The 16,874-nt window shown below is 40.0% G+C and overlaps 1 protein-coding gene across 4 annotated transcripts in view; it reads right to left on the reverse strand.

The window, feature by feature from the left end:
* NR4A3 (nuclear receptor subfamily 4 group A member 3) overlaps positions 1–16,214 on the reverse strand; it is a 29,918-nt gene extending 13,704 nt beyond the window's left edge. Inside the window, exons 1-4 of one of the 4 annotated variants that reach the window (XM_029285263.1) lie at positions 15,307–16,212; positions 12,990–13,119; positions 11,792–11,964; positions 1,745–1,752 (exon numbers count right to left, since the gene is read on the reverse strand). In XM_029285263.1, coding sequence (XP_029141096.1) covers positions 1,745–1,752; positions 11,792–11,964; positions 12,990–13,119; positions 15,307–16,212 — 1,217 coding nt within the window. Of the gene's footprint in view, positions 1–1,744; positions 1,753–7,713; positions 7,749–9,842; positions 9,867–11,787; positions 11,965–12,989; positions 13,120–15,306 lie in introns of all 4 variants that reach the window. The other 3 variants (XM_029285261.1, XM_029285262.1, XM_015822052.1) reach the window with 3 other exon arrangements.
* Positions 16,215–16,874: the final 660 nt, after the last annotated feature.

Below are 16,874 nucleotides of genomic sequence, written 5' to 3' on the forward strand. Positions count from 1 at the left end.
TTAATGAAAAATTAATAAAAAAATTTATTTAAAAAAAAAAAAAAGAAAGAAATGGATCCAGCCAAGGTGAGAGCCATAATCGAATGGCAGCCCCCAAAGACTCGCAAACAGCTCCAGAGCTTTCTGGGTTTTGCCAACTTTTATCGTCAATTCATCCCCTCTTTTGCCGAGATTGCCCTACCCCTTACAGAACTACTCAAAACAGGCAAAGGAGGAGGGAAGCCATGACCGGGCCAACCACTATCATGGACAATGGGCTGTCAAACAGCTTTTGAAAATTTAAAGAGACTATTTGCTGCTGAACCGGTCCTAAAGCACCCCTGCCCAGGAGAACCCTTTGTGATCCAAGCCGACACCAGCGATGTGGCAGTTGGAGCTGTGTTACTGCAAAAGAACAAAAATGGGATCCTGCAACCCTGCGCCTACACCTCTAAGAAATTTACTGAGAGCGAGTGGAGATGGGCAATCTGTGAGAAAGAGGCCTTCGTGATTAGATGGGCACTATTAAACTGGCGACCCTATCTGGAGGGGAGCAAGGTGCCATTTGAGGTATGGACAGATCACAAAAATTTAGAAGCGCTGAAAACTCCCCGCAAGCTGTCCTGAAAGCAAGTGCGGTGGGCACAGTACTTTAACCACTTCGACTTCACTCTAAAGTACATACCCGGAGGAAAGAACTTCCTAGCTGATGTGCTATCCCGGCTACCCCAATACAAGAGTGAACGGGAAGAGGTTAACGAGGCAATTATCCCCAATCCACAAACTGCCAATCAACTTACACCTCGCAGGGTCCCCAATCCTGATGACCCTGGAGCAAAGAAAATAAAACGAGAACTCCTCACCGACCAATGGTTCAAAGATAATCAGGCCTCCCTAACGTGCAGGGATGGTTTGGCTTACATGGGGGGAAAACTATATTTGCCAGAGCCCTCCATCTTAATGCTCTCAAACACAGCCATGATGAAAAACAGGCTGGACACTTCGGATATTTGAAAACCCTACACCTTACCCGCCGACAATTCTGGTGGCCGGGGCTAAAAAAGGATGTGGAAAACAATGTAAAAAGTTGTACTGTATGTGCCACAATGAAAAGAATCCCAGGGAAAACCCCTGGACTACTGCAACCCATGGCAGACCCTTCTCAACCATGGGAAGAAATATAGTAGACCTTATAGTAGACCTACCTGAAAGTAGTGGAAACACTGTCATCTGGACTGTAATAGACCTGTTCTCGAAGCAGGCTCATTTCATCGCCTGCAAAGGACTCCCATCTGCCCAACGACTGGCCAAATTGTTCCTGAAACATATCTACCGGCTGCATGGCGCCCCTAAGCGGATAATTTTGGACAGGGGGGTGCAGTTCACAGCGAAGTTTTGGCGTACAATAATTCTGTGCACAGCAGCATCGGTTACACGCCTTTCAGAGTGGCCATAGGAAAAGAGTTCAACCCAATACCTGAATATCCTCAGATGCCCTCCGCTTCCCAGACACTTGACCAGTGGGTGAAGGGGTGGGAAGAAATTTGGAGAAACACAAAAGCTGCTTTAAAAAAGACTTTTGAAACCTATAAAAAGCAGGCTGATAAAAAGAGGGCTCCCCAAAGAACATTCCAAGTTGGGGAAAAGGTTTATTTGTCAACTAAATATCTACACCTCAAGTTGCCCAGCAAGAAATTGGGACCAAAGTTCTTGGGGCCTTTCCCCATAGTAAGGATCATCAACCCAGTCACAGTAGAGCTAAAACTCCCTAAACTCTTAGGGAAAATTCACCCAGTTTTCCATTGTAGCTTGTTGAAGCCATATCGGGGCTCCACGTTAAGACCTCCTCCAAAGAAGGCACCTGGGCCCCTCGTGGTTGCGGGACAGACCCACTATGAAGTAAAACGTATTCTTGACTCTAGAATTTTTAGAGGGAAATTGCAGTATCTAATACAATGGAAGGGATACCCGTTATCCGAAGCCACCTGGGTGAAATCCAGTGAAGTAAAGGCTAATAGATTGGTCAAAAGGTTTCATGTGAAACACCCCAACAAACCAAAAGATGACCCTTAACATATGCTTTGGTTTGCTTTACAGGATCTGTCCTTTTTGTAAGGGGGGCCGTATGTCAATGCTGCAAATACTGTATATTCTTGCTTTGACAATGTGCAAAACTGTCTGGTATTTAAACCAGCAACTGGGAAAGAGGGAGGAGCATAAGGATAGCCCGGGAGAAAGAAACCAGAAGTAAATCAAATCTTCCAAGTTGATTGGAAGATGTGAACCATGACCCTACAATAAGGGAGTGGGAAATGCTTGGAATGTATATGCGTAATGGAAGAGAAGCAGACCTAAGCATTTCCTCCATGCTGTACTGACATCTCTGTAACCTTAATAAATGCTTTTAGGAGAAAATATGCCTGAAAGTTCTTTTAAGTGTTTCGTTAATCAGACACATGACACACTGGCCTCTGGGGAGAGGAGTATTGAATATTGCTTTTATTATATTGCTTTCATGTTTTTTTCCTCAGACCTCACCTGTTTTCCCTGCTATCAGTAGCCCCTAATAAAAGTTTCTTTTGAGACACTGCCTATTTCAAGAGTTCTGCTTTCTTGGGTGGCTTAGCTGAGGTAGGTTCTTAAATAAGGTGAGGTCTGCATAGTGCCCAGCCAGGAGAGGCAGCTGTCCTACCAAGGTGAGTCGCAACCAATGTGCCCCTTCCTAACAGCAAAATGGAAGAGGGTGAAATGGAGAGCTGGAGCAGAGATATCGCTCTGGCAGACCCCTGGAAAAGCACTTCTAGAATCCTGGGAGTAGCAGAACCTCTGGCAGAAGGTAATCGAGCTAGATGGTTGCTCAGGATCAGAAAGAAAGAAGATTGGGAAGGAAAGGCTCAGAAAGTAACTCTCATGTGAGGTGGAGGAAAAAAGAAAACAAAGAAGAATCCAGAAGCTACCCCTCCTGAAAAGGAACTAGTAGATCTAAATTTGGAAATGATGAAAGCAATCTTAGAACAGATGATGGAATATGTGCGAGAGTCCTTTGAGGAACTAAAAGCCCATCAGAAAGAGCAATTGGAATTGGAAGAAGAAGCAGAGGAGGAAGCTGGTGAGGAAGAGCTAATGGGGCCTGAGGCGGCAGTGGCGGCTGCCCCCCTGCATCAGTGGCACGACAAGCACGACCACCCCAAAGACCCAGAGAGACTGTACCCCAACCAGCGGAGGTGAAGCAAATTCCATTGGGGGTGAAATTGGATTGGAATCCCAAGAGATTTGGGTTCTTCCTAGCCCAGGTATTCACCTACATGCAGATATATGGGAGAACACTGCCTACACATGAGAAAGTCAGAGTGGTCACTCTAGTGCTGGAAGATACTGCTGCTGACTGGATGGTGATCCTCTACAACTGCAATACCCCAGAACTAAGAAATTTTAATCAATTTATGGCAGCCCTCCAATATCGCTTTGAAGACTGCCTGCCAGACCAGAAAGCCCGTGACCGCATAAAAATGATGAAGCAAGGGCAACAATCAGTAGTTGAGTACACAGAGAAATTCTGAGAGTTGGCCAGCCACTTAAACTGGCCTGAAGACATCCTGGTAAGCTGTTTCCAGGATGGCCTGAACGAAGACCTATATAACATCTGTGTAGCCCGTGGAGCTCCAGGGTGACTGTACGATTGGTGCCTCCGGGCAGAGGAGGTGGAAATAGATCAGTGCAAACATCTCCACTGCCTGATGAGAACCAGCTTCAAGCCAATGCCTGAGAGGAGAGATGAGAGCACACGGGTGACACTGACCCCACCCTGCTCTACTCCATGCTTTAAATGTGGAAAGGAAGGGCACCAAGCAATAAACTGCTGCAGCAAATAAACTGCTGCAGCAATAAACTGCTGCAGCAAACTGCTGCGAAGAAAAGTGACCATCAACCGGCGGGGAGACCCATGAGAACCGTACCACACCCAAGGGAGCTGGCGATGGCATTCGAGGAGTTTGTAGAGCTCCCCTGCACCTGCAGGGCAGAGGGTTGAGCTCTGACTCTATCAACCGATGATCTGGGGGCAGCAAAGAGTGACTACAAGAATGAATCCTTGGTAAGTGGGCTGATCGATCCCATAATGGTGCCCTTAGAACTGTTCATAGTGGGCATCAGTAAGAGAGTAAAGTTAGCAGCTTTACTGGACTTGGGATGCACCCGCTACTTAATCAGCCCAAAGCTGGTAGGGAAGTTGGGAATACCCCTCAGGAGACTCAAGACCCTGATCACCTTTTGCCAGCTCAATAGGTCAGTCACAGGGGGGGTCCCTGCCAGTTTTGCCACCAGACCCTTGCAAATCTCCATGGGAGACCACTCAGAGACTTTGTGGTGGCCCCCGGTACCCGGTACCCCATGGTAAATTGGAGGGAGGGGTACCTAAAATTCCTGAAGAAGAGGGCCCCTCCCCCATTCAGATAAAAGAGCAGGAGGCATGGACTACAATGTGAATTGGCTTCTGCCCTCAGCAAGCAGGAGCTGCAGAGCCTCCCACTGGAATACAGGAACTTAGCTGAAGTGTTCAGCAAGCAAAGATTGGATGAGCTCCTGCCCCACCAACCTACAGACTGTGCCACTGAAATTGTCCCAGGGTGAAACTCCCAAAGCCAAAAATGTACTCCATGACCCCTAGGAAACTGAACGGACTTCACAAGTTTATTGACAAAAATTTGGCGCAGGGGTTTATCCAGCCTGCCAGACCCTGGTGGCTGCCCCTGTGCTATTCAGAGAAAAGAAGGATGGGTCGCTTCATCTCTGCGTTGATTTTAGGAGTCTGAACGCAGTGTGTGTGGAAAATATGTACCCCCTCCCCCTAATGAGGTACATGCTAGCGCACCTGTCGAAAGGGAAATTTTCTCTAAACGAGACTTGGGGGAGTTGTAATATCAAATAAGGATACATGAGGGGGATGAATGGAAGACCGCTTTCAACTGCCCCATGGGCTGTTTCCAATTCAAGGTGCTACCTTTTGGATTACAGGGGGCGCCTGCTATGTTTATGCAACTAATCAATGAGGTCCTTCATAAGCACCTGTATGAGGGGGTTTTAATTTATCTTGATGACATCTTAATCTATACTGAGACTAAGGCAGAGCATATTAAACTAGTCAGAGTGGTTTTAAATAAATTGCGCTCTGCTAAATTATATATCAAGCTCTCAAAGTGCGAGTTCCACAAAGACTACATTGACTATTTGGACTATTGCATCTCAAGCAAAGGGGTGGAGATGGATCCAGAGAAAGTGCAAGCCATGTTGGAGTAGGCTCCCCCTCGCACTAGGGAGCAATTACAGAGCTTCTTAGGCTTTGCAAATTTTTACCGGCAGTTTATTCCTTCATTTGCACCAATTGCACTCCCCGTCACAAACCCCCTAAAAACCAAAGGTGAGGACAAACCCAAACCCAGCCATCTGCTGAAATGGACAGGGGAGTGTCAAGCAGCATTTGAGAAACTAAAGAGACTTTTCTCGGCAGAGCCGATACTGAAGCACCCGGACTTGGAGCAAGCTTTTGTTATTAAGGCTGACACTAGTGATGTGGCCGTGGGAGCGGTTCTCCTCTAGAGAAATGAGGAGGGCCAATGTCCTGTGTTTACACCTCTAGAAAACTGTCTGAGCAGTGGTGAGCAGCCTGGGAGAAGGAAGCTTATGCTGTGCAATGGGTCTTCCTGACCTGGAGGCATTTTCTAGAGGGGAGTAAAATATCATTTCAGGTGTGGACTGATCACAAGAATTTCGAAGCTGTGAAAACCCCTAGGAGGCTGTCCCCTAAGTAAGCAAGATGTCTCAGCATTTCCACTGATTCAATTTTACAATTCATTACTTTCCTGGGGGGAAGAATTTCCTGGCAGATATTGTCTAGGATGCCACAATACAATAGTGCTAAATTGGAAGTAACTAAACCATTCCTAACTCCTAAACAGTTAGCAGCACCTGTCACTACTCGAGCACAAACAAAGGTGAAGGTGTCAATAGATCCGACAGTGGCCCAGGAGTTTAAGAAAGCTCTGGAAGCCAATGAGTGGTTTCAAAGCCATAAGAACCTGTATCTAATAAAAGATGATCTGGCCTGTGTTGGGGAGAAAATATACGTTCCAGCAGCTCTAAGGCTGAGAGTAATGCAAGCTGGGCATGATTTGAAAATTGTTGGACACTCTGGGTTTATCAAAACCCTACATCTGCTTAAAAGGCAATTTTGGTGGCCCTCTTTGAAAAAGGACATAGAAAGCTACATAGCTAGCTGCCTCACATGCGCTGCAGCTAAGAGGAGGCAAGGAAAAGTGCCAGGACTATTGCAGCTGGTGGCGAGCCCTTCAGCACCCTGGAGAGAGATCTCTATGGACTTTATTTAGAGCTTCCTGAAAGTGCTGGAAATATAGTCATTTGGGTGGTTAGGGACCTGTTCTCCATGCAGGCCCACTTTATCCCGTGCCCAAAGACCTCAATGGCCAAAACGCTGGCTAAACTTTTTGTGCAGCACATATACTGGTTTCATGGTGCCCCAAAAGTATAATTTCAGACAGGGGGCTTCAATTCACCTCCATCTTCTGGGGAGCCTTTTTGGACCTCTTGGGTTCTAGTCAAGGATTATCATCTAGTCATCATCCTCAAACAAATGGGGGGGACAGAATTATTTTTACTCAGTTCTAGAACAGTATCTCAGATGCTTTATCAACTATCAACAGGACAACTGATCTGTAGCCTTTTGCTGAAGTTGCTTACAATAATGCTATGCATTCCAGTACTGGTTATACCCCTTTTCAGGTTGTGAATGGACAGACATTTGTTCCCATACCAGAATTACCAGCTAAGGAATCTAATATTCCCTCCTTGCAAGAATGGATCAAACAGTTGCGAAATACCTGGCTGGTAGTACGAGAAGCCCTAGATGAGGCCAGAGAAGTATATAAGGCTCAGGCTGATAAAAAGAGGGTAGAGCAGAAACCTTTTGTGGTTGGAGATAAGATGTACCTCTCTACTAGATACTTGCAACCTTTACAACTTTCTAGAAAATTGGGTCCTAAGTTTGTTGGACCTTTCCCTATCAAACACATTATTAACCCAGTGGCTGTTGAATTACAGCTCCCTAAGGGCCTAAGACAAATTCATCCTGTCTTTCATTGTAACCTACTCAAACCTGAGATCACCTCCAATCTTAAGCCCCTGGCTCCCCTGACACCTACGCCCGTATTGGTTGAGGGCGAACAACACTTTGAACCGTGAGACATTTTAGACTCCTGTAAACATCATGGGTCCATTCAGTACTTAGTAGCTTGGGAAAATCTCCCATCCTCTCAAATGAGTGGATATACAAAAAACATATTAATGCTCCTAGGTTACATAATTTTTTTTCACACTAAGTATCCTAATAAGCTTGTTTTCTTCCGCTTTCCTCTTTTGTGTTATTGCAGGTGGATTATCTTTCTTTTAGGGGGACTGTATGTCAGGTCCCCAAAGAAAATCAGTTTTTCCCTATATCTATTCCTGAACCTGTAACTTTTCTTTGTGGCCTGCCATTCTGTTGGGAGGGGGGGATGTCTTGGGGATGTTTTGCACTGTCTTGCTATTGAGCCCTTCCCCCAGGGGATGGAATGCATTACCCTTATCTAAAAGACGGTTACGCTTGGAGCCAGAAGGAAACAAAAGTGAGAGAGACCTTGAAAGAACACATCAAAGAAACCAGTTAATAAAACACTATACCACCTGTGGATTGGCTGGAATTCAAATGAACACTGGAACTCTGGGGAGAGGAGTATTGAATATTGCTTTTATTATATTGCTTTCATGGGTTTTTCCTCAGATCTTGCCTTGTTTTCCCTGCTATCAGTAGCCCCTAATAAAAGTTCCTTTTGAGACATTGCCTATTTCAAGAGTTCTGCTTTCTTGGGTGGCTTAGCTGAGGTAGGCCCTTACAGACTGGCTAATTCTTCTTTTGGTGACTCAGCCTGGCAACCACTATTTCTTCCTGGAAAGAATATATTCTTGTAGATCATATGTTTTTCTGGATAAAATACTGATGAACAGGTCTCCAGTTTAAATTTCTATTTAAAGTTCATTTGTAGATATCGATCTGTCTTGCAGAATCATTTAGAGAGCCTTTTATTGCACCTGTGTACTTATTTTTATATAGCTATGATGTAAATCACATTTATTTTAAATGGCCTACATGTCTTCATGAATTTCAAATGCGGCAACTAATAACAAGAAGCTGAAATGGAAAGTACAAAACTATGCTATTATAATCACAAAGGGATACAAGACAAGACATTGAAACAGAAAGAAAATATGGACACCAAGATGCTTTTTTCAACAGCAATCTTGTATTGCATAAAATATGCCATTTCAGTTTTTCAGATTAAAAAAACTTTTACTGCTTATTTGGGTAATACCACCACCAGCCACCTCCATTTTTTTTGCCATTGAAATTTATGTCATATATAGCTTTCCACTATTTGACAAAGTAGACCACAACTTGCTGCTTAGTAAGCTAGAAAAAGGTGGGATAGACAACATCACCACCAGATGGATCTATATCTGGCTAACAAATCATACTCAACGAGTAATCGTTAATGGTACTACTTGGAGAGAAGTAAGCAGTGGGGTACCACAAAGCTCCGCCTTAGGCCCAGTACTCTTTAATATCTTCATAGATGAGGGAATAGAAGGGGAACTCATCAAATATGCAGATGACACTAAACTGGCAGAAATAGCCAATATCCCAGAAGACAAGCTCAGGATTCAAAAAGATCTTGACAAACTTGAATAATGGGCCCTATTCAACAAAATGAATTCCAATGTTGAGAAAAGCAAAGTTTTACATTCAGGAAGGAAAAATCAAAGGTACAAGTCCAGATTAGGTGAGACCTGGCTCAAAAACAGCAACTGTAAGAGGGACCTTGGAGTCCTAGAGGATGATCACTTGACTATGAGCCAGCAGTGTGCAGCAGCAGCCAAAAAAGTTAATACAATCCTGGGTTGTATAAACAGAGGCATAGAATCAAGATCATACAAAGTACTGGTACTGCTTTACAAAACCCTAGTAAGATCACACCTGGAATACTGCAACCAATTTTGGTCACCATACTACAAAAATTTTTTTGAGACCTTGGAAAAAGTTCAGAAAAGAGCAACTAAAATGATCAAAGGCTTGGAGACTAAAACATATGAAGAATGGCTGCAGGACTTGGGCTTGGCTAGTCTAAAGAAAAGAAGAAACAGGGGTGACATGATAAGAGTATTCCAATATTTGAGGGGCTGCCACAAAGAAGAGGGCATCAAACTATTCTCCAAAGCACCAGAGGGCAGGACAAGAAACAATTGTTGGAAACTATCCAAAGAAAGAAGCAACCTGAAATTAAGGAGAAACTTCCTAACAATGAGGACAATTAACGAGTGGAACAGTTTTCCTTCAGAAATTGTGAGCGCTCCATCACTGAAGGTTTTTAAGAAGAGACTAGACCAGCGGTTCTCAACCTATGGGTCGCGACCCCATTTGGGATCGATCGACCATTTCACGGGGGTCACCAAGCAAGGCTATCCGCCATTTTTTCCCCTTTTCCGGCGGATGCCTTACCTCCCTTGAGCTGGGCCAGCTGGTGGTCAGCCTGCTCCGTCTCTGCCACTTGCCAGCTATGCCTTGGCTGGCGCAGGGGGCGGAACCACGCATGTGCGGCGCTCCCGGGCAGGGAAAGTCCTCAACTTACGACTGGTTGGGTAGTCCTTGACTTATGACCGGTTTAGTCCTCGACTTACGACCGGTTTAGTCCTTGACTTACGACCGGTTGGGGGTCGCGGCATTAAAAAGGTTGAGAACCACTGGACTAGACAGTCACTTATCTGAAATGGTATAGGTTCTCCTGCTTGAGCAGGGGGTTGGACTAAAAGACCTCCAAGGTCCCTTCCAGATCTATTGTATTGTATTGTATTGTATTGTATTGTATTGTATTGTATTGTATTCTATTCTATTCTATTCTATTCTATTCTATTCTATTCTACACTAGCTACACAATGTAAAAATTTACATCATGTAGCCAAATTACACATTATATACATACAATTACAAGCATTATTAATAGTCATAATCAGCAGCATTATTAATAGTCATAATCTTGATGGGAAAAAGGGGAATCAATATAAAACTGGCCCAGCCTAGCAAAGTCAAGCAATGGCTACTATGTCTGATAGTTTTAAAAATTGTTGAGAATTTAATGAACTAGAAAGACTAAATTTCCCCAATCCATTTCCTGGTGTATATCACTCATTAAGATGATCAAAGTAGTCCTAGTCTTTGCTGAGAGCCCCAAAGAAATGAATACGGATGATTAGCAAATTTCAATTATATCTAGAGATATGAGGCCACTCCCTTTTCAAGCAGTTTGTGTGGCAGACCAACACATTTTTCCAGGACTTCCAGATAAAAAGGAAGTTTTTTTTAAAAAAGTATAATGTTGTGAATGCATAATCTCCTTTAAGCAGAAAGAGACATAACCTTTATTCAAGAAAGAATTAATAAATATATTAACTAGGGCCAGTCCTCACCTTGCCAATTTAGCAAACCATTGAATTCATCATGACCTCTTCTACTTTCCATGATCTCTGTTCAGAGAGGAAACAATCTATGTTTCAAGTCATATAATAAAGAGAGGGTCATATTTGCCATAGGGAACATAAACTTCTAATCTGCTCTTAGTCAAATTACATAAATACCCAGGATAAGAAGTCCAACCCCTGAAATTGTTTCAGCTAGCTCTGATAATGATATTTTAGGCAATGATGTGATGATACACATAGACCTTTTCTTCTGTTTTGTCACTTGGTTCTACCAGAATGTACTAGTGGGTACATGATCCTATAAGTTGTCTCAGTTCAGGAACATTGCCCATAGAATCCTCCTAGTTCACTTTCAAGAAGAGTTTGGGATATTGTTTTATGATTGTTATACTTCTATATCAGCAGGCATTTCCAGTCAATTGTCATGAGGGACAGTGGTCAAACCCTGAAACATTACATTCACAGGAAAGCTCATTCTCTGGTTTAAGTGGATGCCAGCAGCATCCACTTTTATGCAAGGTGGATGGATTCAGTTACAGCTCCTATGGGAAGACCAAATCTTCTCTCTAAATTTAGAATAGAATAGAATAGAATAGAATAGAATAGAATAGAATAGAATAGAATAGAAGGGATCTTGGAGGTCTTCTAGTCTAGCCCCCTGCTCAAGCAGGAGAACCTATACCATCTCAGACAAGTGACTGTCTAGCCTCTTCTTAAAAATCTCCAGTAATGGAGCGCCCACAATTTCTGGAAACAAGCTGTTCCACTGATTAATTTAGTAGTTTGATTTTGTTTAATTTTGATTTAAGCCTCTACATCAAATAAGTAAATATAATATCTCTTTAGTTTTGACCTGACTATTAGTGGAAGCTCAAGAATAGAAGGTCATTATTTTCTTCTCCTTTTGTCTACTGAGGTTAATAAATTTCTGTAAATAGGAATATTTGGAAAATATTGAGATACTTTTTAGAATTATGTATTACTTACTGCTTTACTGTCATGAATAAAAATATTAATCCATCTGACTTCCAAATATTTGGAATACTTTTTATACTATATCTGGAACCTGGGACAATTATCTCATTACCCTCAGCAGGTTTCCAATGTAACTTAACTATTCAAATCACTATTACTATTGCAAAGAGATTACTGTTATTATACTTCAGCACATAAATTTATAACTTAAAACCCAGAGCTAAATAACTTTATTCAGAAAAAACATGATACCTACTTTGGAGTAATCAAGTTCTTGGGGTGCAGAATCAGATAGGGCTTGTGCAAGAGCATTCACTATACTGACTGGAGGAGATGAAAGCGAGGACTGCACAGGTTCTTGCTGCAAAGGACTCTTTGGTTTTGAAGGTAGCCTGCCTCTTCTTCCTTTTAAACTGTCAGTACGGACAACTAGTCAAGGAGCAAAAACAAAAACATAATCAAGCTTGAAAGGGACTATGATAAATTTCTACAAGGAACCTATTACAATAACACTGCACAATCACTTTCAAATAATAAAATCAAACAACAAAAGTGTTTATCTTTTTATACATTCATATTATTACTTTCATTTACATAAATGGATGTTATTGGGGAAAGAACCAATAGCAATAATTTAACAATGTCATTCATCTTAATTGTAACATCTTATATGAGTTTTTCATAATAGAAGCTATATATATATTTGATTTCCATATATTCCCATAAATTAGAAAGACATTTGCAATTAAAATATAATATTTGAGCTAATATATAGTAAAATTTAATACATGCATCTTATGGCTACATGAATGTAGAAGCAACATAGTTATAGGTTTTCTTCAGGGATAGTTTGCATTAATGATTTTAATTAACTATAATACTAAGTAATCAAAAATTTAGTTGATGAATTAAAACATCAACAGATATGCAATCTGAGCTATTGCAGGATATGTATAAATATAATTAAAACACATTTCAATAATAATTAATACTTTCCTAATATTAACATTTTGAAACTACAGAAAGATTCAAGAGTATTTTAATAATTAATAATAATTAGCATCTGATTTCATGCATATAGATCCAACACCACGAATAAATCTACTAGAATTTTAATTAAATGCAGTTTTGAGCACTGCAAATTTTTATTTTACAAATAAAATGCAATGATTTCCTTCCTGTGTCTAAAGATTTAAAACACACATTGTGTGAAATCTTGGAAATGTTGCCTTTAAAAGTTATGCCTGACTACTTAGATCTTTGAAGAATCTACTTATCATTTGGAATGAAGATATTACAACATAATATGCTTTTCAGCTCATATATAAATCACACAGAAATAGGGCATTCACCATTATTTCTAAAATTCAGCATTAAAATAAGAAAGCCATGCCTTTTAAAAGCAAACTATTTGGTATTAACAATATGTGAGCTAATATTAGTGAATGCTTTACCTTCTTTTACCATACCAACACTGAGACACTTCTGAAATCGGCAGTACTGACATCTGTTTCGCCGACGCTTATCTACTAGGCAGTTTTTATTGGCCAGGCAAACATATTTTGCATTTTTCTGAACTGTTCTCTAAAAAATATAATAGAAGAGTCATCTGAATGAACTGAGACCTTAACCACTCTTTTTTATACACCAGAATTAAAATGCAATTGTATACTTCTTATAAATAGATAAAATTAATTTCCTAAAATAGTGAAGTTATCAGGTTGTCGTTTGGGGATTAATTTTTAATATTCTATTGAGAATAATTTTCTATTTGGTTCAGTTTGGTGAATACTGATCCTACTAAAGTAATAAAACATTTATCTATATTGGTATTCAAAAATAAGTTAATTCAATAAGAAACAAGATATCAAAAAAACCTAAATATAGAAATTAAATTACAAATTATATAAAGATATTTTTATAGCATGCCTTGTTATCATAGGCTTACACAAAAAGAAGGAATATGGACAGTTATTTTAATGATGTGGCTAAATTCAATTTTAAAATGTGTTTGTTTATTCATTCATTCTTTAAATTTATAAGGGTACTCAACTCAATATTTCTCAAGAGCTATGGATATAAATTATAAATTAACTATAAATAGATAATTCTAGATAGCTCTATATTTTAAGATAAGTGTAATATTTGTCAAGCATTTATTACTAAATCTAGTGAATTAAGTTTTTCATGTTAGAAAAGCAACTACTTCTGTGTCATCATCGTAAATTTGGAGCTTTATTATTTCTACAACAGTTTGTGATTTAAAAAATCCATTTTTCAAATGTGAAAACTTACATGTTTCTCAGGCAGTAAGAATATAATTTGCAAAACAAGCCTTATTAAAATTTATTAAAATTAGATATTTGAAAAACTATTTAATATTTTTTCAGTGTATCAAGAAATTCTGTGCATGCATGCTATATTTTTTATACATTTCTATTACAAAAGTAATAACATTATCAAAACTATCCTTAAAACATATTCAGAAATACTACAATTCACAAGAGTATTGTGTTACAACTCTAAAACATACATTTGTGGCACTTCTAAGCTGGAGCGCTATGTTTTTTTCAGAAATAATTCTCATTATAAAATCAGTGTATCAATCAGGATAAACTAATATAGAATCTTGTTTGGTATCCTCAAAAATTGTTAAACATTTTGCCAAAAGTCTAACAGCATGATTATTAAGGAGAAAACAAATGCCTATATTATTTGACATTTATTATAAAACATTAGGAATCAATAAATTCTAAATAACTTTCCTTGGAAAAATCATACCTATTTTATTTAGTATCAAATATTCTCTGAGGATATACGGTGCAACAATAAATTGCCTTTTATGATTATAGATTAATCACAAAATGACTTCAGTTTTTTTAAATTCAAGACTTATTGTAGAATTATTTAGCTTTAGTCTTCTATTCTGAAGGTCAGAAAAAAGCAGCACCAAGTTATTTATTAAGAAGTAACAGTGGTTTAGATTTGTAAGCTTCTTTGGATATAATTCTTCATATGCTTTCTTGTGAGTAAATTTCATTCATTCAATTATACTTATTTCTAGATGATATGATCAGGTTTGAGTTCATCATATGATATGGCTGCTACCCTAAGCAACTTGCTAAGTAACTTTTTTAACCATAATTTTGTAAAAATAGTTGAACTATTATATTTTAATACAAAAACAATCTATGTTGCTGCACATTTCTTGCAGAAAGTCAGGAAATACAAGTTATAAAAATAAATTAATATGGTTGACAATAATAGTAGTATAAATGTTGACTGATGAAGATTTTAAAAAAAGGAAACCAAATTACAGAATTTTAAATTACATCATCCTCCCCACCCTTCAAATTTTCTTTCTTCTTTCTTGTCTCCCTTTACTATCAGTAATTAGATAATTAGATTCCTAAAATATAATGAATACTGATAGTACTAAATACATGAATATGAATAGCTACAAGCAATGAAAGAATACTGATGAATTACAAGGACATATATGTCCCATAGTGTCCATGGGGTCTGCAGAGCTGTAGACACAATACGGACTGATACATCTTAAATTGCGATCTCATGAGAACTGGTGGTATATTTGATTGGTTGACTGAGATGTGCAGAGAAATCATATATTCATTCAAAAATTAATCTCCTTTCCTTTTGCATACAAGTTTATGTATTTATTTATTTATTTATTAAATTTGCATGCTACCCCTCTCTCTAATAAGCTATAAGGTCAGATATTGGCATATGAAGAAATTAAGTAATTCTTACCTTGAAGAAGCCTTTACATCCCTCACAAGTCCGCACACCATAATGCTGGCAAGCAGCATTGTCCCCACATACAGCACAAGTTCCTTCTCCTGATGAAGAACTTCTGCTAGATGGAGAGGGAAGGCCACTGCTACTACTGCTGCTCTCACCTAGAAGGTTGGAACTGGTTGTATTGAGGCCCAGTGGTGCAAAAGCTAAAGTGGCTGCTCTCCTGGACATGGGGTGCCCATATGGATGATTTTCCATAGCTGCTTGACTAGCTCTAGGCCTATCTGATCCAATAGGTAGGCTCAAGGCAGTGGCATCATAGCACATGTGGCCACCTGCAATAGGTGTATGGGGTGGTGAATGCTTGAAATGGAAAAGTGGAAAATGGCCAGGCATGGTTTTCATAGGGGCAGTGTCTACCAGGTGGCATGGGGCCATGCAAGTCTGTGCTGGTGAAAGAGAATGTGAGGGTGATTCATCCCAGATCTGTTGGGGTATGAACCCAGGGGTAGAAGGTGAAGAGGGTGGGGACTGCTTGAAGTACATGGAGGTGCTGGCCATGCCTTCATCCACTGTTAGAAAAAGTGAAGAGTGATAACTGTGCATCCGATTATCTTCCATCTTGATGAGGGGTCTCTGGCTTGCAGAGGAAGGTGATGAAGAAGAGGAGACAGACTGCATTTGGTATAGGCAGGAGGGCTTCAGTTCATAGCCCCCAGAATAACCTTCCATAAAGGTACTGAAACTGGGCAGAGAGGTGGCAGCAGTGGCATTGATCTCAGCACTATTTAATTCCATTGTCAGCTTTGCGTAGTCAGGATTCATGATGTCAGGATTGTATTCTGAACCATAGGAAGTTTGAGCAGCATAACTTGAGCAGCAGGCTGAAGGGCTGTATTGGGCTTGCATACAGGGCATATCTACAAAAGTAAAATAGAGTTCCATTAACAATATTTGCACTTCTTTCATGGTGAATATGACAAATTTTGTACCTGGAAAAATATTTCGTAGTCAGGGAAAGCACACAGTATCACTTTCATTTAGCAGGACAGTTACCAACAATTAGCAATGCAAATTCCATTTCCTGCCTCATGCAAAGAAGGTTGCTGGGTTCCACTTGAAATAGGCAGAATAAACTCGATGGATAAGTCATACAAAATTACTTTATTCCAGGTATCCTCAAGACAATAACTCACAGTTATTGTAGAAGTTCTTCCAGAATGTAGATTGTAATCTGGACCCATCTCATAGGTAAAAGGATAATGGATTTCCCCATTCTACGTAAATCTTATATGCTGCTATGGAGCTCCTAGCCTCATGGCTAGGATTCATGGAGAGAGATAATAAAATGGCACGTAACAGGATGTCCCATAATAAAGACACAAGCCCCTCCCAGTGGCCAATTAGAACACAGGTAACAACTAAAATTGCATTTCCCAGAAACCCTTAAGGGGACAGCATTTTAACCCTTAAAATGCTACTTACTCTACACACAGTTTCCTAAGCTAGCTATATACTGGGCCAGCACATTCCACATACTATACAATAGTTAAGATGGATTAGGACTGAGAGAATGAAAT

This window comes from Protobothrops mucrosquamatus, unplaced genomic scaffold (genome assembly GCF_001527695.2).
Source record: "Protobothrops mucrosquamatus isolate PMUCROS unplaced genomic scaffold, P.Mucros_1.0 scaffold1448, whole genome shotgun sequence".
In the NCBI taxonomy this organism is placed as follows: Eukaryota; Metazoa; Chordata; class Lepidosauria; order Squamata; family Viperidae; genus Protobothrops; species Protobothrops mucrosquamatus.